This window comes from Molothrus aeneus, chromosome 3 (assembly GCF_037042795.1).
Source record: "Molothrus aeneus isolate 106 chromosome 3, BPBGC_Maene_1.0, whole genome shotgun sequence".
In the NCBI taxonomy this organism is placed as follows: Eukaryota; Metazoa; Chordata; class Aves; order Passeriformes; family Icteridae; genus Molothrus; species Molothrus aeneus.
Genome location: NC_089648.1, coordinates 21,716,640 through 21,744,252, shown reverse-complemented (window position 1 = coordinate 21,744,252; position 27,613 = coordinate 21,716,640). Strand labels below are relative to the sequence as shown.

At 39.1% G+C, this 27,613-nt stretch overlaps 1 protein-coding gene across 3 annotated transcripts in view; it reads left to right on the top strand.

Annotated features, from left to right (window-relative positions):
- The window catches only part of HHAT (hedgehog acyltransferase), a 192,205-nt gene that overhangs the window by 72,662 nt on the left and 91,930 nt on the right, over nucleotides 1–27,613 (top strand). For all 3 annotated transcript variants that reach the window (XM_066546472.1, XM_066546470.1, XM_066546473.1), the window contains one exon: nucleotides 6,413–6,448. In XM_066546472.1, coding sequence (XP_066402569.1) covers nucleotides 6,413–6,448 — 36 coding nt within the window. The remainder of the gene's footprint in view (nucleotides 1–6,412; nucleotides 6,449–27,613) is intronic.

The following is a 27,613-nucleotide window of genomic DNA, read 5'->3' as shown; positions in this document are numbered from 1 at the left end:
TAGATTTTTATTTTTACTCTTCGGTGCATTTTTACATTGAAATAAAAGCAAAGTGCTGCTAGTTTACTGCATTGAAGATGGTTAAAGTCAAAGCTTGCAAACAAAAGGGTCCATTGAAGCTTGAGATCTAGCCTTACCAAGTTCTTAAGATCTTGATGTTTACAAGAACATTCTCTTAAACAGGAATCTTATCATTGGATTGAGCTATGAATTGGTTTTTTCTAAGTTGCATGGTAAGAGTGGAGATGCATGGGAAATTGTAGGATTGAAGAATGTTTGGAATGCCAAAAGAGTTCCATATATGCATTTGTTCCTAATTTCAATGCCGTATCAGTGGGCAGACTAAAATCTGTATGTGGGTGGAATTCACCAAGTGTCTTGCACAAATTGAAAGGCTGATCTCAAAAATGAGAGCTCCAAAAACGTCCTTGTATGTGGCAAAAGAGTCCCCAGAAAAAATTTAAAATGTTACTTTAAAGGCTTGGTGTCCAAAAGTGTATTCTATAATTTAGGTAACAGATAAATCCAAACAGATAGTTGTATTGGACTGGGTTGTGTTTTTCATCAGGCATCTCTGTCTTCGTTTTAAAAACTAACACTCTACACAGTATTCACAGTTTAAGTGAATATTTTCAGTTTACTTACTGTGTTTATCTCTCCTGCAAAATCTTCTGTGACAATTTAATTGTTGTTTTTCTATTTGAAGTTGTACATCAGCTTTCTAAATAGTGTATTCAAGTATGAAGGCAGTTATGTTATTTAGAAGAGGAATTGTGCTGCTCGTCACTGAAGAAACAAGCTTTACCTGAAACCTACACCTTCATAGCAAACTTGCAGAAAACTGAATCAACTCAAGCCATGGACAGGCAAAAGTGTCTTTTAGAAATATAGATGGCTTTCCCAGATGTTTATTTAATAATCAAGATGATGGTGAATCAATTGGTGGCAGTCACTGCTTGAAAAATACTTGTTCTGTTTGGTAGACTGTACCCCCTCCAGGGGATTTGCTTTAGCAGAGTTTTATAGCTCATTGAGACATTAAATAATAGCACTTACAAAACCTGCATATAGACTTCAGTATCTGCTTTCCTGGTAGTAATCTAACTCTTCAGACAAGACTCTGAAATTGCTCCAGATTCACATTGGATGCTTGTAATCATTTGAAATTTGGAAGCACTCATCTTTAAGGCGTTGCCTGCTGGGAAGGTTGCCACAGGCAGCATTGGAAAAAGCATGAGCAGATTTAGGAGAATCCAGAAAAGTAGCTCTTGTAAAAAAGGTAATTCTTTTTACAGAGTCTTTTGGGCATCCCTGCTGTAAGGGGCTGCTCAAAAACAGGGGCAATTAAGCAACTTGAGTGCTGTGTCAGTGAAGGCAGCTGTCATTCAGACTCCTCAGTCTCCAGTGCAAAATATTCTGGTGTGGGAGAGACTCTTGCTCAGCAGCTCACTGGCTAAATGCTACATTTATTTGCAAAGACAGCTTATGGAAATGCTAGTCTTGCAAACAATTTTGCAGTTCAGTAGGACAGGCTACTCTGAAGGTATGGGAATGACTTTGACTTCCTAGTGTCAAGTTCAGCCACATTTTAAAGAAAGGGCCAAGAACCATTGTTGAAGCATTGCAGCGCCTACAATGCTTTTTTAAAGAGATGTTGAATACCCAGAGTACTGAAGCCATAATAAATAACCCATTTGTTGGATTTCATCACTGCCATAAGTGGCAACCAGGCTGATTTGAAGAGATTTAAGTGTAATTATATTGTTTGCTCCTCTCCTGCTTATAGAAATTACACCATTCCTTTCTGCATTCAGAATTGTTTATGTTCAGTGGCAACATGACTGTTTTTAAGGTGTCTGGGATATTTCTGTCTGCAATGCGATGCAGTCTCTGGGTGCACAGTGTCACTGTTGCCTGTCTCCATCTATGTTACTATGTATTTTTTTATTTTTTTTTACAAATGGCAAACTATTTACATAGCTTTACTCCTCTGAAGGTAGGGCCCAAAGTATGAACCAGTCCACTATCTGATTTTGAGTGCTGATGTACTGACTGCTTGCAGAACATCTTTCTGAAGTCCATGGTTAGCCAAATACTTCCCAGATAATGCTGCACACTGTGCTGTACTTCGTTTCCAGGAATAGTGTGCAGCCCAGCAGTCCTGGGCCAGAACTGACAGGAGATAAAGCTGTACTGGTTACTCTTCAGCACATGGCTTAAAAATATGGATGCACAAAATCAGAGTTGGGCAATTGACATTATTGGAATTGGTTTCATAAAATATGGCTCTAGTAGCTGGCTTAACTTTGATTCTTGTAATCTTATGTTCAGTATTTACATTTTTTTATATCTTTATAAATCCTTGGGAGTGAGATCTCACAATCAGACCTTGTGAGATTGGGGTGCTTTAGTCATCGTGCTGTAATTGTAAATTGTTGTACCTACCACAGCTAATGAGTAGCAGTTTTCATCTAGGCAAGTCCTTAAATATGATAGGCTGGTGCACTTGATTGAATATAAAAGCTGTGTACTAGAGGCTCTCACAATTCTTCTTTTGAGGACCAGCATTTAGACTTCAGCTAAAGGAAGGCACTGCTTTGTGGAAAGTGGGATTATAAACAATCCACTGGATGCTATGTGCTTAAAATTTTCAAGTTTTTCCTCCATCATCTTTGTTCTGAACGAAGATTGAAGACAGGTTGTTGCAGAATGCATTTAGCTTTCAGAGCAGAAACTGCACATCTGCAATAACTTTGAAACCTCTGCCTGCAATCATACATCTTTCTCCTGCAGGTACATTTTCAAAGATTGTATTTTGGAAAAGGTCTTTGTTGGTTTAGTGTATGTATATTATTGGTCACCAATCTCTGTAGTTGATGTACTGGGAAAAGACAAGTTTGATGATGAGGGATTGTATGTGTAATGTTTCATTGAATTGTATCAAACTAGAGCTTCCATGCTTAAGAAAAGCATGAATGTTGTGTAAGAACTGATACAAAACTGCCCTACAGAGGAGCAGAATTAGGGATGCTTTTATAAAGAAAATAGCTATCAAATTGTCTGTACTGTCTATAATGATTATGAAATTGAGGTTAAATATATCTCCCTTTTATTGTACCTTTGGCTAGTTAAGATTTTGCTTTGTTCTAAGACCGTTGCTATTTTGATAAACTAGATTTTACTTATTTCTCCAAAATTTGAAATACTTTATAGCTATTGACATTTGAGCAGTGTAGAGAATTGAACTGGTAAATCATTTTTTACTCGTATAGTTGAGGATATCCTTTCTCTTGTTATTTTAGACTTCATTGAAAACATGTATTTTGAAAAATTGCACTCATTATAGCATTTCTGAAACTTACATAACTGAGGCATTTCTGAAACTTATGTGACTGAGGCACCCTAAATTGCAAGAACCACCAGCTAAATCCTGTATTTTGCAGAGAAGATCAGGATTTAACAAGTTGTGTGAAGTTGGTTATGAACTTTGTTGTAATATCAAGTAAATATGGGGATCTTTTATAGGCAGTAGATAATCCTGTCAGTGTGCATATGGCAGGTCTAATTGTGTGCTGATTGTGGGGGACACTGCCGTGCCTGATGGGTGGAGTCCTCTGTTGAAGGGATCACTATGAAATTTTTAATGCAAATAAATTGTGATTATTTGTACTCTTTTTTTATTTTAATGAAGTTACTTATTTCACCCCAAGTTGCAGCCTTAACACTGCTGTACAAACCCTCTTTTTCCTCTTTTTAGCATTTCCATCTAAGAATGGAGGGATTAATTGCATCTACTAGATCTGTTTCCATTGCTGCTTCACTTTATTTTCTCTTTACTTGTGGACTTAACTGCAGTATGTATTTAAATATGAAAGAGAAAAATAGTAAAAAGTGTCTGTAGTAATATTTAGTCAAAACCAGTCTCCCGTGATTTTTTCTTTCAGTGTTTTTGCCTTGCACAATGTTTCTATTCATTATCCCAGGTGTCTGTGGACAATACCCATAGCCTTAAGTAATGCAACCATTTTTCTCATTTACATTTTGAACTTGTTCAGCCTTGATATTTTTGCTTTTGGAACTAATCAATGATACAGTCTCAAAGTGTCTTTAAGATTTAACTGCACACTCAGACAATGTTGTATAATGTCAAAATTCTGTTGGTCATAGTGTAGTTACATCTTAAAGGGCTGCTTACACTGTTTAGAATTCAGGATTTTGGGTAGATTGTTGAACTGTATCAGTACAAAATCTAACTGAGGAATAATGGGCCCTGTCTGTGTATGCTGAATTATATCTAGTGAGGTTATGATAAATTTTCCTTCTTGTTATTTATTATAATAAATTGGTTCTATGCATGTTTATTTTTAATACTTATTAAAAATATTTCCATGAAACAGCCAATAGCTAAAGCCCCTATGAAATAAATTTACAAAACTTTCCTAATAGCAAGTGTTTTATATATATGTTTTATATAAATATATATGTTTTTTAAGTGGTGTTTTGGAAAGGGTGAAAAATGAGGGAAAAGGTGGCATGTCATGGCACCTACAGCAAACTGTCTTGTTTCCCTCCCTGTCTGAACCCACTCTGCCTCAGCTTTGTCCACCCCAATCTCCTTCAGCTCTGATATCTCAAGTTAGCAGGACCATTCACTTTTCCTGCTTTTGGTAAGCCATGTCCTTTGGCTTTTGGTTCATTGTCAAAAACAGTGATATTTTTATGTTCCACATGCCTGTCCACAAGCAGCTCTGTGTGTGTGTCCTGTCAGAGACTGTAGCAGGTTTGGTGATTGCCATGGAGAGCAGCTGGGAGACTTTGAAAAGATCAGCCTGGCTGAAGATGTGCAAGGTGGCTGTTTAGCATACAGCTCTCTCCTGAAACTGTGCAAGTTTCTTCTTCTCCCCTTCCCAGCACAAACGTTCTGAATGCTTGGTCCTAGAAGGAAAAGGTTTTCAGAGCTAAAAATACAGACGGTGTCCAGCTCCAGTACAGAAAGCTGTGTGTACAACACCAAATATTTTAGTGAAAAGAGAGAGCCAAGCCAGTATGTATCCAGGCAGGAGGAATGCAGAAAGATAACTGGATGCACTTCATGCAGTTTAATTGCACAGTAATATAACAATAATATATAAGGTGGAATGATTTCAGGCAAGAAATGAAAAATTTAATGATGACCAGGTACATGTTTCTGGCAGGATGTTTTTCTGTTGCAAGGCAGCTTTTCAGTGAGAAATTTGTTGCTCTCCTATCTGCCCTGCTGAACAAGTGGAGTTTTCTTCCCTGTGAACTCCTGGAATTTTTGCAGCTCTCATTATCTGTCTGCTGTTATCAGGATGCCATTAACTATGTGATGATTTCTCTTGCTCTTTCAGTTAGAAAGCAGCACACAGCAAGCACAATAAAACTGTGTTGTACTCAAAATGACCAATTATGTTTTTTTGGAACAGAATGCTCAAGAGCTTAGTATATGCCAAAATGTTTTCTGTCTATGTGAAATATAAACCCATTCCAGAGCAAGTCCAGTATTGGGAATAAGACACTCGCATTTTCCATTTGTGCCATTATGCACACAGCTAATCTGGCATTATATGGATAGTCCCATAAAGCTGGCACATACTTCATTCAGATATTAGGTAAATGTCTGAAATCAGCAGATGCCTTCCTGTAGTGTCAAGGATTTGCCAGTGCATTGTTCATGAGCTTGGTTCTCCTGAGGAAGGAGGAACCAGAAAAGGGGAAGAAATGTTGACAGCTACTGTCAATGTATGTTGTTTGGGCTGAAAATTTCAGACATGGTTCTTGTAATTTAATGTGATCTAACTTGTACTTACTGTCAGAAGTCCTCAAAGTTAACTTCCTTACTGATGTGAGTGGAACACACTTGCAAAGTCTGCTTCTTGGAAATTCTATATTTGAAGGAGACATAAGGGGTTTTTGATGATTCTTTATTGTGGGGAGAACTCACGGCAGTCCCTTGCATTTTACTGCAGTACAGAGCAGAAAAGGGGAAAGGGACTCCACAGCAGTTTTGCATGCAGGATCTACTTGCATATAATAGAAAATATACTGGTGACTAGGATGCTTACATTATTTCCAGTAACAGTATATGCATATTTTATGCTTTATGTGTGTTATAATACTCTGAATATTAACACTTCATTGAATAAATACTCCAACAAGAGATTTGTGAGCTTTTTAACATGCACCTAAATATTTTCATATGATGATGATGATCTTAAATTCCACAAGTCATTACAGAAAGGAAGTTGTGTGTTACACCTTTGCTCTTTGCTTCATCAATTCTAGTAACTTTATATTTGGTATTACTGTTTTGAAACACAGTGTTTGTACAATACTCAACAGAGTAGTGTTTTTTAATAATTAAAATTTAGTTTATTTTTTTTTCTTGCAGAAGTTTTGACGTTGGGCTGCATCGCTTTCTGGTCAGGTAAGCTAATACTTGCTTTGAATTGCACTCCCAAATTGCTGGGGTTGAACCTCAGCTGGAGCCAGGCCCCATGCACATTCCCTCCCTGCAGTGGGATGGGGGACAATTGGAGGGGTAAAACTGAGAAGAGTTGTGGGATGACAGAACAGTTTAGTAGGGAAATTGAGCCAAGCCACACACAAGCAAAGCAAAACAAGGAACTCATTCACTCCATTATGTGTAATGGTGACGTGGGACAACAAATGTCACAACTCTGAACATTCCCCCTCTGCTTCCTTTTTTCCCAGCTTGGTGTGCCAAGTGTCACACCATAGGGTGTGAGATATCCCTTGGGGTCACCTGTCCTGACTGTGTCCTCTCCCTCTCATCCCCTTGTGCACGCCCCAGTCTACTTCTCTGTGATGTTAGGAGCAAAACAGGCCACGACTGTGTGCAAGTGCTGCTCTGCAGTAACAAAAGCATCCCTGTGTTTTCAGCAACACTGTTTTCAGCACAAATGCAAAACACAGCCCTTTACTAGCTGCTGTGAAGGAAATAGACCCTATGCCAGCAAAAACATTAAAAAGCATTTCTGTTGTTATAAGTAGAAATCACAATGTGAATTCAGTATTACTTTATACTTTCTATGGTAAGTTCTTCTTTTGTCCTCTGTTGGTTTTTAGTTTGAAAAACTGTAACTATTTGTCTTTGCAATCTACTCAGTGTCACTCTATAATGAACTTCTTCAGGAAAACACTCAGAAAACTTCAGTAAAATGTGAACTGTAAAAATATTAATTTTTCTTACACTGAAGACAAGCTTTAAAAAAAACTCTTTTCCATTGGTAACCCTAGTACCTTCATATCTTGTAAGAAGTGCTCGAATTTTACAGAAAATTTGGAATGTGGAGGGGAGTAATATATTCTCATAAGAAAAACTAATTTATTCAGTGTGTGCAATGGACTGTTCTGAAGATGAATAAGGAAAATGGAGTCATTTTTGAGTGCTTTGGTTGATGATATTTAGAGAGATGAAGCAATTAAAGAAGGGCACTTCAGCAAGAAAAAGGAGGTTAATGCATTTGAATTCTACACTGAGAAACTTTTTTTGCTGTTTTAGAGTTTTTTGTGTGGGCAAAGTCACAGATGTTCACCAAGAATATATTTGCCTTCATTTTTAATACAATACCTATTACCATCTACTCATCTTTACAAAGAAGTGTAGTGGGTACTGTGAAGGATGAATTTTTCTGTGGTCTTTGGACACTTAGAGAATTAATTCTGTCAGTTATTTCATCCACTGCAATGTCTATCAGTGAAGAACTCCACCTTGGAAGAATGAATCCAGTATGTATGAGCCAGAGTATACTGGTTGGGTTCCCACCATAAGGATCAGGTGGTGTCAGCCTTTCCTCAAGTTGGCTTTGCTGCTGGACTTTTATTTTAGGCTACCATATTTTCTGGATAAAGACTATCTTAAGCCTTCAGACATGAGTCCTTGTGGCTTTAATGCAGTGTTTTTTAGCACCAGATATGAGATGATACAAGCCTAGGCTGCAAGGAAAATCGGGTTTGTTTTAAGGTTGCATGGGCCAACCCACTTCTCATAACCCTTGAGCTGTAGACTTTGTGTATTTCTTTCTGTGTGACATTACAATGTTTAACAGACAACTCCCTTCATAAAGGCATTGTGTCAATATTACTGAATATATTTCTGTTTTACAGAAGTAAACAGACAACTGAAATTATAAGTTCAGGTATCAGTTCTACAAAATTAGTTACATCTATATTTTGACAAGCAGATTTTGTTTGTAAATAATTGTATAAGAAATTGTTATCTTCAAATTGAGACATGGTTTTAAAGATGCTACTTTATAAAAGAAATAGAGTGTCCAAGAAAGTCTTCTGGGAATGCATATGGCTACTTAACCAAGAGTAGAATCATGGTAAGCATTGATGTACTAAGTTTGAGACTCTGGTAATGCTTCTGCCATAGAATATTTTCATTTGCTTTGTACAAGGAGTGTTATATTATTCTCTCATACAGCATTGCTTTATCTCCCAAGGAGATGCTGTATTTAAGTTGTATGTTGTGTGATCCTGAACTGCAAATAGTCGTGGGATTGGCATGAGTTGAATGTCATCTTTGACTCATGTATGATTTTTTTTCAAAGCCAGCTGTGTGCTGTGCAGTTCCTCTTCTAACCTTAACTTAGACATTTTCAGCCTGTTACCTACCTCTGTTAATTATTCTGTTAACTACATCATCTGCTTTCTCTGTAACTGTGCTGCTAAGGAGGAAGTAATTTTCTCTTCTGTTGCACCAGAATGAGTTTTGCCTAGACAGTCTCTGCTCCTGAGAACTTGCAGTTCATCTCCTGTGTTCATAAAGTATCCGTCATACATGTTAGACTGTTCTCTTCACAGTTTTCATTTCCATGTGAAATTAAACAGTAGGAAAGAAAAACTCAAACTCAAACAAACCTGAGTTGCAGGAAGCATTGAAAGTCTATGAGGTGGGATTTGAAATGAAAAAGAAATTATATTGTTTTAAGTATAATGGCTCGACCCTGCCATGGAACAGGGAACCCAGTATGACACTTGCAAATACAAAGTACAGGGACAACAAAATTAAAAATAGTCTCTGCTAAAAGGACAATCTGCCTAATTAAATGCTGATTGAAGGAACTAGGACTGTATGTACTGTTACCCTTGTACACACAATGGCTTCTCCAAGTGAAGCATGACGCAAAGTATTACAAAGAATTACAGCTACACAAGGTTTTTTCTCTGTTCTTAGTAAAACATTAATAGAAAATAATTTTCCACCCATCTATGTCTTGAACTGTACTTTTGATACTCTTCTAAGATAGCCTGGAAAAGTTTAAAAATACCATGTTTTCAAATGCACTGTGGATAGGTACATATACTGTAATGGCTAATAAGGTGTTGTGACTTGGACTAAACTGGGTTCCGGGACTAGATTTTTAATTACTGCTTGCAAGCTGAAATCAAGTGGTATCATGGAACTTATATTTGTGAAAGTAAAGTGCAATTGAGGATGTGGGGATCTGGGTTTTGAACATTTGTTAACTGTACCATTATATTTGAAGCAGGGATCCTGGAAACTCACCAAGGAAGGATCAGTACTTTTTTGATGAAAACTGAGGTTTGTAGTACTAATGGAAAATATGCTACTATCCTTGGAAGGTTATTTTCCCAATGTTTTCACACAATGATGTGAAAGAACCTGTTTGTTACTACTTTAGGATTACCAAAATTATTAATCATGTATTTAAATCACATGAGTGCTATACAAAGTATATGACACATGGGTAGTATATATTACTGCTATATAAATGTAATATATACATATTTTTCCAATGTGACTTCAGGAAAAACAACCCTTTTTCTCCTAAATCAGAGCATTCTCAGAATGGAGCAATAGGTGTATTTTCAGAGTTAAAAATATATAGAAATAGCCTTTAACATAGCAGTTTAGAGGAGAAAGAGAGGCTGCCTATTGCTCTTTGCTCAGTGAAGGTATTTTATCTAGGGATTTCATCCAGTGCTGAGAACAGGGCATTGGATGAAATAAAATTGTTAACTTGTGGGAATATTTACAGTTCTGATGCCAAACAGAACTTCCTTTAGGACAGCACTGATGAAGACAGTGGGGAAGAATGACAGTTCCTGCAGGCATGATTCTTTTGAAAAATCTCTATGCTTTCAGCTCTGCTGTGCCTTTGAAAAAGTGTGAATCATACTCATTTCAGCAGAGATCTGGCTTTGAAGAGAGCTGCAGGACCACACACCCCCAGTGTCTCCAAAAGGCATCCATCTGTTAGCTGTGCTCTCAGCTTACCCCATGGTTTGCAATTACTTCAGCTTGTTTAGAGTTGCAGGTTATTTAGATTAGCTTAGTCCTGGGTGCAAAGGTACTCTGAATACAACTTGGAAATCACCCACTTTTTAAGTTTTCTCAGGTAAAGCATGGCATGGTATACCTCTAGGATCAAAATCTACTGTGTGGTGACCTCTACTGATTTTTAGTTAGGAAAAGGACACCTCTGTGTAAGGGCAGAATGATCCCATGGTGAGAGAGGGTATTATGGTTCTAACTAAGGTATGATTATGAAAGAAGAAATGGAAAAATCTGTTCATCATCTGCCTCAACTCCTGTATTAGTTTGCTGTGGAATCCCATGGGATCCCACATCTTCAAAGCTGTCCCAAGCCAAAGAAATCTATGCTCCTGCTTAAAAAGAAACTCAAGCAGACCTTTTAATCACTGTATTGAAAAAAAACCAAAAAAAAACCAAAACATAAAAACTGACCAAAAAACCAGAACACACACAAAATTTTCCATAATAACAACCCCCAAACATCTGAGCTTCCCCTTTTTCTTTAATGCACACAGGTCCTGGAAGGTCAGCATATGCTGCAGCAATTCCATTGCTAGGTAAGCTCAGTGATGATTCTTGGCTCCAAGAGCTGGGCACAGATTCTGTGTGAGGTTCAGTGTAGCACATGGCCCTCTCTTGGGAACCAAATACCACTGCTAATGCTCTTCATCTCTGCTGCTCTTTTGATTGTAGCTGCCCATAAAATACCGTTGATGTGCTTGTAGCTGGGCTAGACAGTGCAGTATTAATGAGATTCCACTTTTCTTCAGCAACATTGATAAAGGATGACACCTCTGCCTTTGAAAGTGCTAGCTATCCCAAGGATGCATTCTTTTTTCTTTGTTTTGTCAAGAGATTTGACTTTTTGGTTCGCTCTGTGTCCTGGATACCTAGTGAGCCTTAAAGCATACACAGCATTCATAGAATCATCCAATAGTTCTTGTTCTAAGGGGCCATGAAGGATTGCCTAGCCCCTGGAATGAGCAGGAGCAGGTACAGCTTCAGCTAGGTCAGGTTGCTCAGGGCCCTGTCCAACTTGACCTCAAATATTTCCAGGCATGAGGCATCTACTGCCTCTCTGAGCAACTTGTTCCAGTGTTTCATCACCCTCATTATAATGGAAGGTTTCTTCCTTCAATCTGTTTTAATCTACCCTCTTTTAGCTTGAAGCCATTATGCCTTGCCTAGTTTCAGCAGGCTCTATTCAACATGTCTGTCCCCATCTTTCTTGTAAGCCCCCTTTAAAGCTTGAAGGGTTGCAGTAAGGTCTCTCTAGAGCCTTCTCTAAGGTGAGCAGTCCCAGCTCTCACAACAGTGTGTGCCCAAGCTGTTTTCTGAAGCAAACCACGATGTTTTCTCTAGAACAAAAATCTGTGTGTGGTTCTGGGGGTCCTTCACACCAAGAGGCCACTCATTTCTCATAGGTGGTGTGGATACAAATACACCAACTTTGTCATCCTGTGCCATCACCTCGTAGTTCCTTAGCAGTTTTTACCCTTGAAACTTCTATTTTCAGGCTGGCATTTTAGTCAGCCTTTTGCCATAAAATATGTGCCACAGTGCTGCACTCATCTTCCTTCAGAGGCAAATGTGGTGCCCTGTAGAACAATTTCTGCATTGTATGGATTTGGCTGGTCTATTCCAAATAAGGTTAATCCTAATCAGTATTGCCAAAGCTTTGTACTGCTTTCCCTGAAAGTCTTGGATGACTGGTTGGAGCAGATCTGTTTGACTTCTATGTGTACCTGTGTCAATGGGAGACCTACAGAATAAAAAAATACTCTTTTCTTTAGTATAACCTGTGGTATATCTATGACAATTTTATGTATCTATCTCATTTTTCTCACTTGGATCAGTGCTTATACAATAGTACTGAGTGAACAGAAATGTGTCTGGATGAAGGAAAACAATTTATATCTATCTGTAATCAACAAAGTAATGTAGCCAGTAAAAACTGCTAATGCTGCACATGATGCACTGCATCATTCCACTTAAATCTACTGATAGGCTTCCTGGGGAAGGATCCAGTGATGCTGGTAATTTGTTTGTCACGTGCAGGTAGGACCACTGGGCGTAGAATATGTGTAACTGCTGTACTTGAGTTCTCTTTTGGGTAATTTCTGCCTGCAATTCCTTACCTAGAAGCAAAGCAAGGAGACTTGCAGGGTATGAGACTCTAGTAAGTATTCTAGTCTTGAATTCCTGGGATCTTTGTACTCCTCTGGAAAAGTGCAGATAAAGCCAGTGGAGATAGCAGAAGCAATATTTTCAGTCAGGAGTGTCCTACCTGTGATACAAGGTTCTGGAGCAGACTAACACAGAAATGGGCTGTTTCCAAAAGGTGATTCTTCCCATCTTTGGGAACATTGTGATGTAGATGTGGTGTGATGTGCCGGAGACAGCTTTTGTAGGGACTTACTTGTATAAATTAAACCTAAATATGTAGTCTTGTTTGTAGTAAACACAATTGTAATAATCAGTAGATGTGATTGAATTGGCTTCATGTCTAATTTATACATCATTGCTGTGAAGAAGTAGAGGTATTAGCTTAGAGAATTCTTTCTTACTTTCAATATGGGGCCTTAGGGTTTCTGCAAAAATCATTTTAAAGTTTTAAACCAGAAAAGAATAGCAGCTAATCCATCCATAGAGATGTCTGCACGGAGAAGTTGAAAAATATAGCTCTTTTTATGAAATACTGCAGTTACATGCAGCTGTATTGCAGACTCCTGTGAGCTCTGCTTTCAGATGCACTGGAAGTTTTGCAATGTTTGCTGTTGTTTGTGATTTTTGAATGGGTCAGCACTGGTCTAAATGTGTTCCTGTTGAAAGCAGTGATGAGAGCAAAGTGGTATTAATAAAAAGGAGAAAAAAAAACCTCAGTAAAAACCAACAAGCTGGATAGTGCTTGGAATCTTCTAAAATGTTCCAATTTTTAGACCAATATGGCCACTGCTAAAAGGCTATAATTAAACTCCTGTGGATTGCATTAGGAGGCTGTGTGACTGTTCTCCTGTGTGTGTATTGAGCACAAGTGTGAACTGTACAAGTGACCATGATGTATGAAATCAGTTCAGGTGTCTTAGAGTAGGACAGTGTCCAAAATACCTTGTTTGTTTTAAAACAAGCCAACCTTAAAAACTTGATGAAACAGTAATAAAGACTAAGTGCTAAATTGCTTCAGAGGAATTGCAGTCTCTCAAACACCTTCTCAGAATGAAACTTTTATTTTTTTTTAAACAGCAAACAATCTGTTGTTATATAATGAATTAGTGTAGAGCATGTTGCAAAAATAAGGCTGGGGTTTGTATAAACAAAACTGAATCTTTATGTAAATGTTATGTAAATGTGACATTTAACTTAAACTGTTGGAGTGGGGAAGTTGGGATTAACAATGTACAGATCTCATCATGTTTATGTGTTGCAACTGTGAATTAAAACAGTTTGTTATTTTTGTTGCAGGGTGTTTGAATTACTATCTACAAGTAAGAAATACACTGTGAAACATGAAGTATTTAAAGATTTAGCTCATGCTACTTTTAAATAATTTTACTGAGTATTTTAACAGAGCTACATCAAATAGTGCATTTCAGTGTATTGGAAGAAAGTGTGTGCTCAGCAGTCTTGAACCACCTGTGATTTTAAGGATTCTGAATTTATTCTTTTTGTAGTCCAGGAAGTTATGTGCACAGGAACCTTTTGTCCCTGACTCTAAGTGCCAGAATTTGGCTGGAGTTTACATGTGATTTCAGTCTGAAGGACTTTGGATCTTATATTTTTATGTATTGCATCAACTTCCACCAAGCACTTCTAGTTGAAGTAAAGCATGTGTAAATTTCCCTATCACCTAGAGTATAAGTTTACAGAAATCTGCTTCATTTTCTTTGCTTTTTGGTTAATTCTTTTGTCTTTTATCCTTTTAACGTTGTCTCTTTTTTTCTTCTTGTGGTAGATATTTGTACTTTAGCATGCTGAGAGACATGATTACAACTTCTATATAGGAGGATGGGGCTGGTATAAACTTCAGTCTCAAAGTTGTTGTGGTATCTTGTGTTGCAGAAACCCATATGCTCTTCAAAGTGGAATTGTTAAGATGTAGACTAGAGCCAGAAGAAAATAGGATGAAAAGAGTACCCTTTTCTACTCCAGCTTCTGGTAAATTAGTTGCATGCAGCTCAGTAAATGCCATCGCAGCCAGCACAAACCTCAGAGTGTATCTTTGTCACCGGCCCTGCTGCTGCTCTGAGCTTGCTGTCCATCTCCCCGCCGAGAACAGACCGTGTGCCGAGCCTCCCGCCTGTGTTCCCTGCCGCGTGCGGGAGAAAATAAATCCCTCGGTGCCCGTGCCTTTTCGCTTTCGGCCGGGCGGCTGCTCCGGCCCCGGGGCAAGGCTCGACAGGGAGCGGCGGGGCCGGGCTGCGCTGTGCCGCCGCCGCCGCCCGGGGGCGCTCCTGCCCCGCCCGCTAACCGGGCCCCGCGGGAGCGGCGGCGGCCCCGGGCGCTGCTGCGGGCGGGCGGGCGGCCCCGGGCGCTGCTGCGGGCGGGCGGGCGGCACCGGGCTGGCAGCGAGTCCTGCTGCGCTCGCTCCGCTGCTGCCCGGGGGCGGTCGGACTTGGCTCTCTCTAGAACCTCTTGGGGAATGGCATGCGAGTCCATCAGGCTGCCCGCCTGTTTTTTGGGAGATGGTCCCGCTTTAGGAGATGTGCGTTCTAGGAGATGCGGTCTATTATACAATCTCCTCCGCTTTTGTGCCTTTTCTTCCTGACAGCACCAGATCAGACAGGAGGTAGTTCATATAAAATACAAGCTTTAAGGAAGAGCTGCTCAGAATAACCTATCTAGCTTAGCACCAGAGAATACAGAACGATTCCCTTTATCCCTGTGGGCAGGGAAGCTTGCATGCCTTTCTCTTCCTTGGCTACTTTATTGTGTGGAGTGTTTTGGAGATGTAAGTGTTCTGAATCCTTTCATGAAGATCATGGCTCATCCTTGTGCACAGGGTCAGCTTGCTTCACCTTGCCTGGGTCTAGAAGTAGATTTGAGATGGTTGTGATACAGCATGTCAAAGCAATAACTCCCTACATTTAATCCAAAGCTGCAAGCTATAAAGGTTTCTCACGTCATGATATCTGGCTAGAAAACCATCAGGTGCATTGTTGAAGCAGAGAGAGAGCATCCTTCTTTTATGGCCATGCAGCAGTGTCTGGCAGTTTCAAGCAGATTGATACCCTGGTAAACTGTGTGGTTGTTAGTACACAGTCTGCTTTCAGTCCTAATCTCCAGTACTTGGTCCCATGTTCTCTGAATGGTACAGGAGAGTTTATAGAGTTAAAGCAGTCTATGAGTTTGAACATCTAACCTAGAGCAAGGTGCAAAGAGAGAACATGGGAAACAAATCAAAAAGAGGGGAGGAAAGGATGAAGCGGGAGGTTTGATAACTCATACCTAGTTCAGGTAGATCACCTAGATCAGGTAGTTTTAGAGTTTGTGTGGGGGTGAAAATACTTTGAGACACCTGAGTGGGAGCATCAGACCTTGGTGCCGGTGTATCTGTCTGAAGCAGTATGGATTTCAGTAGTAAAGCCCAAGCACAGCACTTGACTCAGTTATTTCCACCACTGATGGTAATGTTGGTGTGTTTAGAGCTGTAAGCAAGGGAAGGGTGAAGTACAGTGTTTAAAAGTGCTGCCTGTGTGGGGTGGGAGGTGTTGTAGTGATTGTCAAACTGAATAGGATACCATATTGACAACTGCATTCTCTCTGGATTGATGCCTAAATGGTGTATGGAATTGCTGAATGCAACTTACAGACCACCAGTGTTATGGAATGCTCTGGAATCCATCTGCAGAGATGAATGCTGTTCTGGCTGACCAGTGGTACTGTCATGGGACGTGCAATTCCAGCTTCACTGTGGGAATTCAGTGAGATCCAAATTTCACCCTGAAGATGTCCAAAGATATCCTGCTTTTCATAGATGAAGCAGGATAATGGTCATCCTTTGTAAAGTACTTTGAGATCTATGGATTAAGAATGCTATATAAGAGCTCAGTGATGTTTAGTGTAAGCACTTTATGTAACATCAAGAACAGATGATAAAACAGGACAGGAAGGAACTATTGGATTTAGACTTGTCCTGTTGCAGATATGAATTTAGAGCCCAAAAAAGGAAATAAAGTGATTTCAGTCTGTATGTGCTCTTAATTGCATACATTTAGGTGGGTTATATATGTAGATAGGAAACTATAGTAAAAAGTGCTCTTTTAAGCAGCTCAGGTAAAATCAAGAGAGCACCTATAAAATACACAAGTTAACATCATTGAAAATATGTGTTATGGTGTGTTGTTTAAGGGGAAATTCTCCTTTCCTAGCTCCTAAAGAAATTAGGCTATGTGAATCAAAATGTCATGCAGACTTCCATCTTAGAGGTGGCAAATAAATAATTGCATAGATTTCATGCTTTTGAAGGAATGAAGGGTCAAAAGCTTCAGACTTTTATTTATCTTACTGTCTGAAATAAGTGAGCAAAATAACATACTGTAGGCTTCCTATTCTAGCCCCAAAATGTAATTGCAGTACTTCCATGCAGTGCTGAAAAACGAGCTAAGGTCATGGCAACCAAAGGATAATTCTTACTGTCAGCTGTCATACAGTTCTTGCTTTCTTTGTCCTGGAGAAGATTTATCAGTTCCTTGCAAGCAACGTAGCTGGATACTGGAAAAGTTGATTAGACTTTCCAATCATCGTCTGCTGCTCTGTTCTGTGTGAACAGTAAAATGCAGTTTGCTCACCTGAGTTACGTGATGTAATCCCAAACTTGAAAAAACCCATTAAATAAAGAAGAATTCTGAATTGACTGATGTAAAGAGAATCAGGTTGTATAAGTAATAACTATTGCTCTACAATTTTTTGTGAATACTAATGCTATGTAATGAACATTATCTCCTGTAGCTATAGGGATAACAGTATTCCATGTGCTAGTGCTTTCAGAGACAGTTGTGGTAGATTTAGAGATTATTTAAAATGTATCTAGCATTTTGGTACAATGAATTGCTTTTCAAATCTGGATTAGACTATTGCTCTGAAAATAATAAATATTGGACATGTACTAGTGAAGCACAGTAGTTTTAAATACAGTTTTCAATTTTTTGACCAGTGATGGGGAACTGACATTAATGTAAAGAACAGTAGTGTTTTTCTTTGAGTTACTCATATATATGTACATGTGTGTGTATATGTGTGCATATATACATATGTATTAGAAATACGTGTATATATGTAAAATATACTTCCTAGATGGATGGAAATGGAGATTCAAAACAGGCTGTGTCTTGCTCAGGTAAATGTTCTTGTTTGAATGCCCTCAGAGTGTGGCAGCAACTTAGAGGCAAATATTGTTCGAGAGTAACCTAAGTAGAGTTGATCCTGCCACAGAGAAGAGATTAGCTGATCTCTGCAAAATTCACAGGTTGTCTAACAGAGTAAGTCTGTCATGGACAGAAATTTTTGCAAACACAAAGCAACAGTGAAATACAGAATTGCCTGTAGGATGGTAGACAGGCTGATAGTGTTTAAGCTACACAAGTTTCCAGAACACTCTTTAGCTACAACACAGCAGGAAAAATGTTGCTTCTTAGAAAAAAAAAAGTCTGTCTCTGAATGTTATGTAAGTTGACTGTACTGTACTGCTTGAGTCACCATCCCTGGAGGTATTTAAAAGACATGTAGTCATGGTTCTTAGGGACAAGGTTTTATGGACAAGGACTCAGCAGTGGTGAGCTAGTGGTTGGACTTGATTATCCTAAGATCCTTTTACAAACTAAACAATTCAATGATTCTAATTAGCACCTTTTGTTGGGATCAGTACTGCAGGACTGCTGTCACCTGTCACTCCCAAAGTGAGCTGTGCTGCTGTGTGATAGCTGTGCATACTTAAGGCCAAGTGCTGCCTCCTAACTGAATGAGGTTGGTATCCAAACATCAAGGACTCCAAAATACCTCCAGAATTTTCCATGCTGGGTTCTCCATATAGAAATTCTGAGCTTTTGATGGCATGTCTGGAATCTTCCCAGTACTAGTGGTACCACAAAGTTCTTGTCATTCTTCCTCCAGGCAATAAGAAGCCTAGTTAAAAAAAAAAAAAAAAAGTTTATAGGAAATATAAATGACCTGGTTTAGATGACATTTTTGCTTCAAACTGCTGTTATACAAAATTTACCTTTCATTTATGGTGATGACTCGAGATAAGAACTCCTTCTTTATTAGGAGTAAATTAGAAGTAAATGATTAAAACAGCAACTTTTGAAATGGATAGAACTGGAGAGCAGCCTTTGATGATCAGTAAGTTTTAGCTGATAACCAGGCAAGAGCTTTTACTTACATGCAAGAAACCTGCAGTTTTATCATTGGTTTCAAGGCAAGGCATCATCTTCTACTGAAAATAAATTACTGATGAAATGTTAGTAAATGAACTTGGGTCAAGGGCTTCCTCTGTGCACATTCAGTAGGGGTTTGTCCTATGTAATGTACCTGGTAGGACCAGCTGTGAGTAAAGGTCAGTGTGTCTTAGGGCTCCACTGGACAGTCAGCTGTTGAAACAGACATGACATATGGTGGGAGCTTTCTGTTGTGTAGATCTTAATAAATATTTCATTTTTTCTTGTTTATAGTGTCTTGTTTATAGTGTCTTGTTTATAAACTATGTAAGCAGCAAAATGGGGATGGTTAACAAAGTAACCATGGAAACCTCCTTTATCTCCCTCTCTCTGTGGAAACATGTTTTGACAATAGTTATGATTTCTTCCCCTCACTGTGATTTGAACTGGACTAACAAAATAACTCATAAAAATTGTATTTTAAGTTATTGGTTATCTGGTGACAACCAATATTTGTATGATCAGCGTAAAGAGGGATTTTGCATTCATTCTCACTGCAAAAATAAAGTACATGTCTCCAAATTGCTGTCTGTAACACTAGTAGCAAGCCATGGCTGGACAAAATACACTCCTGCATTTCTGAAAAATGGCATCTTCCAACTTGTGATTTAAACACTTGGTAGTGCTTAAATTGTGGATGAAGTGTTTCATACTTTTTGGATGATACAGCCTATTGTCAAAGTACAGGCAGCCTTTGCAGAACAAACACCTCTGAATCTCCTGACAAAAAGCAATGTGAAAGGGAATATATAAGTGTTTTATACTTAGAAGCCATTAGGCTTCAACATTAGAAGTACAGAAAAAAGAAGGCCAGTGTTAAGGTTAATTTGCCTTTCTAATTAGTTCCTTACAAAATAACAATTGCAGCTAGAAAATACATATTTTATATAATCTGAGACAGTTTTAAGAAACAAGTAAATATGATAAAATTTGGTGGTAATACTTCACATTTGTATTTTAGTTCTGGACTCTCATTTCAAGATGATTCTCTGTATGTTAACATAACAGTTAAGTTTAAGCTTAAACTCAGCAGGAAGGGTTAGTGCTCTTTAGTTTTTATTAAATGAACAAACTGTTTCACTAATTTAAAAGCAAATTACTTTCTTGGATTAACTTTGTTTCAGTGATTAGATACAACACAATATCTATTATCTGAATGCTTTTATTGCCACTTGACTTACTTGAGAAGTCAACTCCAGAGTAACTTCTACTAGTCCTTTAGTGTCTATTGTTTATTACAGTACTGCTTGTCCTGGATTCTGTCTGGTTTTAAGAACAGCTGTTGCCAGATTTTGTATCACTTTATGTCTCTGCTTTTATGGGCACAATCCTGGTTCATCAGAGGTGGATAACCACCTCTGGAAGATTTTCCCTGTCTTCTCTTGGTCCAGATTCCAGAACTGAAGGTTTGTTGATGTTTTGAACTGTCTGATCAGAGCTTTGCGTGACGCAATTGTTATAATGAATAATTTTGCAATTTATTATTAATGTTTTTGCCTTTTTAGTTTGTGATAGTACAGGGCATTGTCTTATGCAGGTTTTCCACTGCCTACAGGACTTGTTATAACAGGCAGTATTTAAGCCCTGACTTCAAGTCAAGAAATTTTATAGAAACAATCAGTATTTCACTTCTATATAAAAGATCAAACTTGATAGGGACAAAGTGTTTTGTACAGCAGGAAGAAATTGCTCCTGCAGACCAATCTTCTGTTATTTGTACTTTCCTGTAGACGTGATATACAAGCTCTTTCTTTTGGTTTTTGATTCTCAAAAATTAATAGCGACAAGTTGGCACAGCTATAACAAAGTGAAAAGTTGTGATTGAATTGTCTCTGATTGAAGGGTCTGAAACACGAGTTCTTTGAAGAGCAGCTGAGAGCACAGGGGCTGTTCAGTCTGGAGAAAAGAAGGCTCAAGACTTTATTGCCATCCACAACTATCTGAAAGGAGGTTGTGGCAAGGTGAGTGTTGGTCTCTTCCAGGCAGCAAGCGACAGGAGAAGGGAAAATGGCCTCAGGTTGTACTGGGGAGGCTCAAGTTGGATATTAGGACAAATGTTCTTCACTGAAAGCATGGTTAAGCATTGGAACAGGCTCCCCAGGGAAGTGGCTGATTTAACATCCCTGGAAGTTTTCATAAAACAAGTGGACACGGCACTTCACAGTGTGGCTTAGTTGATAAGGTGGTGTTCAGCCAAAACTTGGACTTGATGATCTTGCCAGTCTTTTCCAACCTAATGGTTCTGTGATTCTCTGAGTTTCTGATCACAGTCTGTGTAAAAGTTTTATGGTGTATGCCAACAAAACTGCAGATGTAACACAGTTATACAGTGATCGCTCAAAGAAGATGTGATCTTATTAATGTTACCAAGTTAAAAGATATTTTGGTGCTAGGAGGGAAGTTATCTGTATTACAGAATATTAACCTTTGTTGCTTTTTGGACAGTGCTTAGAGAGGGGTGTGAAGGTCAGAGGCATAGAGCTCAGAAGGGAATGTCAGAAAGTGAGTGTCTAATACCATACATGCCCTTTGTCCCACTGAAAATTATTTTTGTGCCTAACATTGCTGTTTTCAGCATAGTTTTTTTTCCTCCTCTTGTGTTGAAGTGGGGAAAGACAAAAACTTGATCCATCTCAAACTAGGAGCAGTGGCACAAGGTTTTATTAAGTGCTGTAATGTGCATAGAACAAATCCATGGGGAAGGCCTGAAATGATTCTCAAATTTCTTCCACCTTAACAAAAGGCTTAGAAAGCAATATTCAGGCAGGAGTGTCTCACTTCAGCTGATGGTGTCTCTGAAGACTTCAGAAATAAATTACAAAAATAATGACAGCTTTCATTAGGATGTTTCAACTGTGGAAGTGAATGTGTAGGAGTTACAGGCTTTTGCTAAAGCTGTAGGAGCACAGATCATTCTGGGGATCATACTGACAAATTAATTAATCACAGAAAGCTGACATATCTTTGTGCTGGTTATGCTCAGTGTCTTGGATGCAGCTCCATCCCGATGGGGTCATTATCATTTCATTGAAGTAGTACAGACCTTCCAGAGCCTGTGCAGGGTGGTCACAGTATCCTGACTCCTCTCCTCTGTCCGATGGAGACACTTGAGGGCAGAGTAGGAAACACTTACAACTTTGTAGTTATTAAATATTTAATCATCAGTTCACAGAATTGATCTCTTGACATTTTGATTCCAGCTGATAGTGATAAAATAACTTTTTTTAAAGTATAGTAAAATGAATAACTCTGCATGTGTGTGAGTAAATTTTAGTTCACTTTCTTATGAGTCACAGAATCATTCAGGCAAAAACTGACCTCCAAGATAATCGAGTCTGACCCTTGACCACTCAACCTGTTGTCAACTAGACCAGAGCACTAAGTGCCATGTCCAGTCATTTCTTAAAGGCTTCTAGGCATGGTGACTTCACTGCCCTGGCCAGCCCATTCCAATGCTTGCCAACCCTTTCTGTGAAGAAATTCTTCATTGTTCCCACCTGAACACCCACTAAAATCACTTTATTGGATTAAAGTGATTTCTTTTTCTCCTAATAACAAAGTTATTAATGCCATTATGTTGGGCCAACATTTTGTGCTTTTTTTTTTTTTTGTCCTCATAACATGTAGCTTCAGACCCCGAAATTTTATCTCTTCCAAGATCACATTTGTGTTGAGATCACAAACTTTGTTCTGTTTCTGTATGTTTTATAGAAATAAAGGTTTTGCTTCTCTATGAAAAATGATGTGATTTTAGCTCCTAATGCTGCCCCCAAGAACTGCTGATGCAGAAGTCTGCCCAGAGGTGCATGCAGTAGGCCCTAGTTTTGTTAGAATGATTATTTTAAAATAAACCAGCAAACAAAATATCCCATTGTTTAGGCTCATAGGTCCTCCAAAGACTAACAACAAAATTAGTACTTGCACCTCTTTTTAGCCTCCTTTTGATGTGTGAGTTCAGTAAGGAGCTCCTTGCTCTCTCACATGCTACTTTTGCAGAATTTCTTATTTGTCAGGATGGACCTTTCCTGAGCTTGGAGGAGGTAATCTCTGAATACCAACCAGCTTTCCTGGGCCCCTCTTCTCTCCAGGACTATATCCGTGAGGTTCTTGTAAACAGATCTCTGAAAAGGATGGTGTCTGCTCTCCTGAAATCCAGGGTTGTGGTTCTGCTTACTGCCTTGGCCCCTCCTCTGGAGATCCTGAAGATCATCATCACATGGCTACTGCAGCCCAGGCTGCCTCTGACTTTCACACCTCTGACCAGTTCTTTGTTGTTTGGAAGTACAAGGTCCAGCAGAACATCTTTCCTTGTTGGTTCCCCATGTTAGGAAGTTATTGGAATAAATCACACAAGACTCCATTTTCTTCATGGTGGAAAAAGCCCATTTTTTGTTCACATAATTCATTTTTATACAGCTTTACGGACCTTGTGTGTGACTCCATTTGGCTAGTAGCTTTCTTGCCAATTACTTTATTGGTTAGTAACAAGTTGTTACCCTGTATTGATTGGTCACTCAAACCCCTGGTCTGTATGTAGTTAAAGTTGTTTGTGAGAGTTTTTATTTTTCTAACAGTGTAACAACAGTTTATACAGGTACAAGTTTTTTATACATGTACAAGTTGTTTTTCACCCAGGAGTAGATTACTATGCTAACAAACTGCTCACACCAGGATTGCTTTCGCATGGGAACTTGCAAAGGGCTAGCCTGACAAGGCCAGCCATTGATTTTAACAGAGCAGGCCTAATTTTATAAGGCTTTTCTTTATAATTTTTCTACCTTACTGCAACAGGAAGTTGTCATTAATGCACTCCAATGCTGCATTGCCCGAGTGCTGCTGTGGGAGGGGGAGGTCTGTAACAGGGACACCCATCCCCAGGCACAGCTCCATGAGCTCCAGCTCCTCTTTCACAGGGAACAGGTCCCTGTCCAGGCCTTTCCATGCTGTCCTTCCTGAAGAGCCTGTATGTCCATCCCTCACAGCACTCCAGTCATGCAACTGCACAGAGACTTCTGGCTCCTCCTGTTTGTTTCCATGCTGCCTGCATCAGAACAGAGGTGTTTCAGAGAGCCACCCAAGCATGCTGAGTCCCCAGAGTATGCTTGGGAGCTTTCCCCAAAAGACCATTCCCCATTTATTGCTGAGCAATAAATATACTGTACAAAATATACTGCAAATTACACAGGAATGTGTGGTAGTAGTCCTGAAACAAATTACAGAAGCATTTTAAGTCAATATTCTTTTTTGAGCATGTCTCTTTCCTACATTTTAATTTATGATCAACATTAAGGAGATATGGGGTTCCCTTTCTGTGTAATCAATTTAGTCCTAAGCCTTCCAAAATTATGTTAGTGATGAAAGCTCCCAAATGACTCCATTTAGAAGAGCATTGGATGCTAAACATGGCCTCCTTTTTTTTTGCTGGTTTAGCTTGGTTGGGATTTTTGGAAATCAGTGTGATGTTTGTGGAAAGATGCTTAATCCATGTTTTTTATAATAGAAAGAAATGAAAGTGATCTCTAAAGAGATGATTTATTATTTTATATGTAATAAACTAGTAATTATCTGACTTATTAATTTATTCTGAGTTTGATATCATTCCATCTGTGCTTTTTTGAGTTGTTGCTGCTAAACAAAAATGTATCAATTAAATATTTATATATGAGCACCTGGCAACCAGTTGTGCAGGGTACATTTGTGCTAACTTCATGAGAAATGTCAGCTCACAAAAGTTGTTAGTGACAGCCTGCAGGGAGGGATGCACTGACACAGCAGTGATCTTGCAGACCTGATAGAAATGGACAATACACGTTGTCAATCACTAGACCTAGGAAAGGAACCAGGGAATGCAAAATGGGGGAACAATAAGGCAGAACAAACAGAGGGCAGGAGGGAAATAAAATCTGTTCCTATACCAGTTGTCTGAGAGAATTCTTTGTCTCTGTGGTGTATGTGCTTCTTCCTCTTCCCTGCTTCTGTAGGCAAGATATTAGAAAGGGAAGATAAGAGCATTAAGTAGTCCTGACTGATGGCACTTTGGAGGTAAATAAGGAGACTAGAGGAGATTTTTTCCTCCATTGCCATGGGGCTAGGAGGAGGAGAAAACAGGACAGTGCATTATTTCTGTTGCATACACAAATGACTCAGAAAACATGATCTAAAGAGATTAGAGGCTTCCAAGAGTAATGGGCTTTGATTCTGCTTCACTTTACAGAAACCATAGTCACAACATGTACAAATAGGCTGCAAATTGCTGTGGTTTGCTTAGAGAAGCATCTTCTAACTCATGCTGCCAAATGGTAAATCATGACACTGGGCATTGGAGAAGCAATTCCTCTGCATTCAGGGGAAGAGTGAAATGATGGGGAGTAGGAAGATGGTGCGTGGATTGAGTTCTGACAGCGTGTCAGGCTGGGCTTCTTGGAGGCAGATGGCATTAAAATGTCAGAGCATTAAAATAAGCATGTCAGGAATAGGATTGGGCATGTAAGAGGTAATTATTCCACAGAAAAGTGATATTTCTATGAAACAGATTCTGAGAGGATTTAGGATGGTTGCTGCTGTAATTAGCTATGTGAAGCTTATCACCCTGTCTTTCAGCCCTGGCAGGAGACTGCCACAACCACTTTAGCTGACAGACTCAATTATTTAAATAAAGGAAAACAGGAATGGATCTTCCAATCCTACCTTTATGATCTGGGAAAGAAATACCTTTGCTGAAAAGGTCTTCAGAAAGTCTCCTTTTGGGTTAATGCAAGAGCTACTTTGAAATAGGTTCCTATTGATGATTTAGACAAGAGTATTGTTCCTCAGCTGATGTTCATCATTTTTTCATTTTTGCACCATTTGCTGTTAAAGCAGGACCATCTATTTTTTACGTCTTACCTAAGCTGATGGCCCTACTCAACACTGCAGTAAAAGATGTCTGTGAGTGAAGGCAAAAGTACTCTGTAAGATGTGGCCTATAGATGTTCTTTTTTTCCTAACACAACACATTGAAGGCTATGGCTTTGCATCTGAACTTAAGCCAAGTTTTTGGCTGTAAATTGTCCTCTCAGATAGGTGCAATGGGATAGTTTTGTTTCAGGAACACTTGGCTCTGATGTCCACTTTTCAGTAGTCTGGCTGTAAAAAAAATGCTGTTCATCTAAACTGCTGAGGCTCAATTCATCCTACTTATCATGATGGCTCTTTAGGCTGTCTTGTGTGTCTGCTCACTCAATCCTTGTTTTGAGGCAGACCTGCTGTAGGGTGAGACCAGTGCACTGGTCTGTGTGACTGTCTTCTGGACAAAGAAAGGAATCTCCCTGTCCCTGCATCCCCAGCTACTGTGGATGCTTCAAAAGAATTGTATAGGATTCATTAATTAATTTAGGGTTTTTTCTGCAGATAGGCCTTGTGTCGCTTCATTATTTTATTATGAGGAACTCAATCTATTCGTTACTCTAACGTTGGTCATTTAAAACCTCCCAATGTATTCTGAAGAAGGGAGCTTTTAAGCATTAGCCTGAGTTAGTTTAATTCAATGTTCACACCTATTGCTTTTACTATGGACTGCCTACATAACTGAGGTTGAAATTTGCATAGTCTCTCAGTTCCTCTAGAGCTCTTTGTATTAAACTGTCTGAGAAGTCCTCCAGTACTCCTTTGGTACCTTTCTGTTGTATAATACCAAACTTTTCTAATGTGATTTGCAGTGTACATCTAATGAATAGAATTGTAATAAATTAAATGCAGTAAGTTTTGATTGTAGGGTGAGAAAAAAGCATTGCTTTGTTTCCCTAATGTGTGATAGACAATTTCAGGCAGCCAACATTACCATCTTATGCCTCTTTTGCCTTAGATTTTTCACAGGTTTTGATGCTCTTTGTCTAAAAAATGAAAACTTCTCAGGAAACTTACTCAAACTTGTGAAAAGCAATTAATTAGCTCTGCCTTTCTCTTTTTCTCATTCTAAGTCAGATAGGTTTTTTCCTAACTTTTATAATTCCTGACACTCCTAACTTATGGATTTGCCCTTTCAGCTCACCTGCTTGGTGCTGTGGTGTCCTTCTCTAGCCACTGTCTAGGACTAGTTCTTGATGGTGATGATAAAATACAGCAGTAGCAAGGATGACCATTAATTTCAACTAATTACAGTATCTGCTCCATGTCAATCAGCCTCCATCCAGTCTGCTTTCTCATATCCCAAAAGTCTACCTCGTTAACTTTATGTCGGTGGCTGGAACAGACATGGCACTGATGGACAGCATGCATGGCATTGTGGCTGACCTGAAAGCACTTGTTACATCCCTGTGTTTCCATAGTATCCTATGGGATGTGTTCCTGTACTCTGGTGAGCAGTTCAAGGTTTCTCTAAAAATATCCGTGTTGAACTATGGTTACACATCAAACACACATGGAAATACTGAAAATGTAAACTCCTATGGTTCATGTAGGTTGCTCACTGTTACTCAGTGCTGTGGCTTGTTTGGGTGGGATAATGGCAGTGAGCTCTGCTCATTTTGGCAGCAGAAGGTGATGCGTGTTTCCCTGCCTCCCAGGGTAAGTGTTTAGATGCAGTTAAAAATGATGAACAATTGGCTTTACCCCTGGAAGGGTGACTTTGAGGGTGGTTCTTATTATCTTTGCAATGGATTGATTTAGGTTGTTTACAACCTCCTTGTCATCTTTGTTTCTTTCCTCTGGTGACATATTATGTTTGTAGGCTGTCATTATGCAATGTTTCATATCTATAGATGGCATCCCTATTTTCATACATAGTTACAAAAGTATAATGGGAAATGTGATAAGCAATTTTCTCCTGTGGTGCAGTCAAGTACTAGTTTATACGACTCAAGTGTCAGGGGAG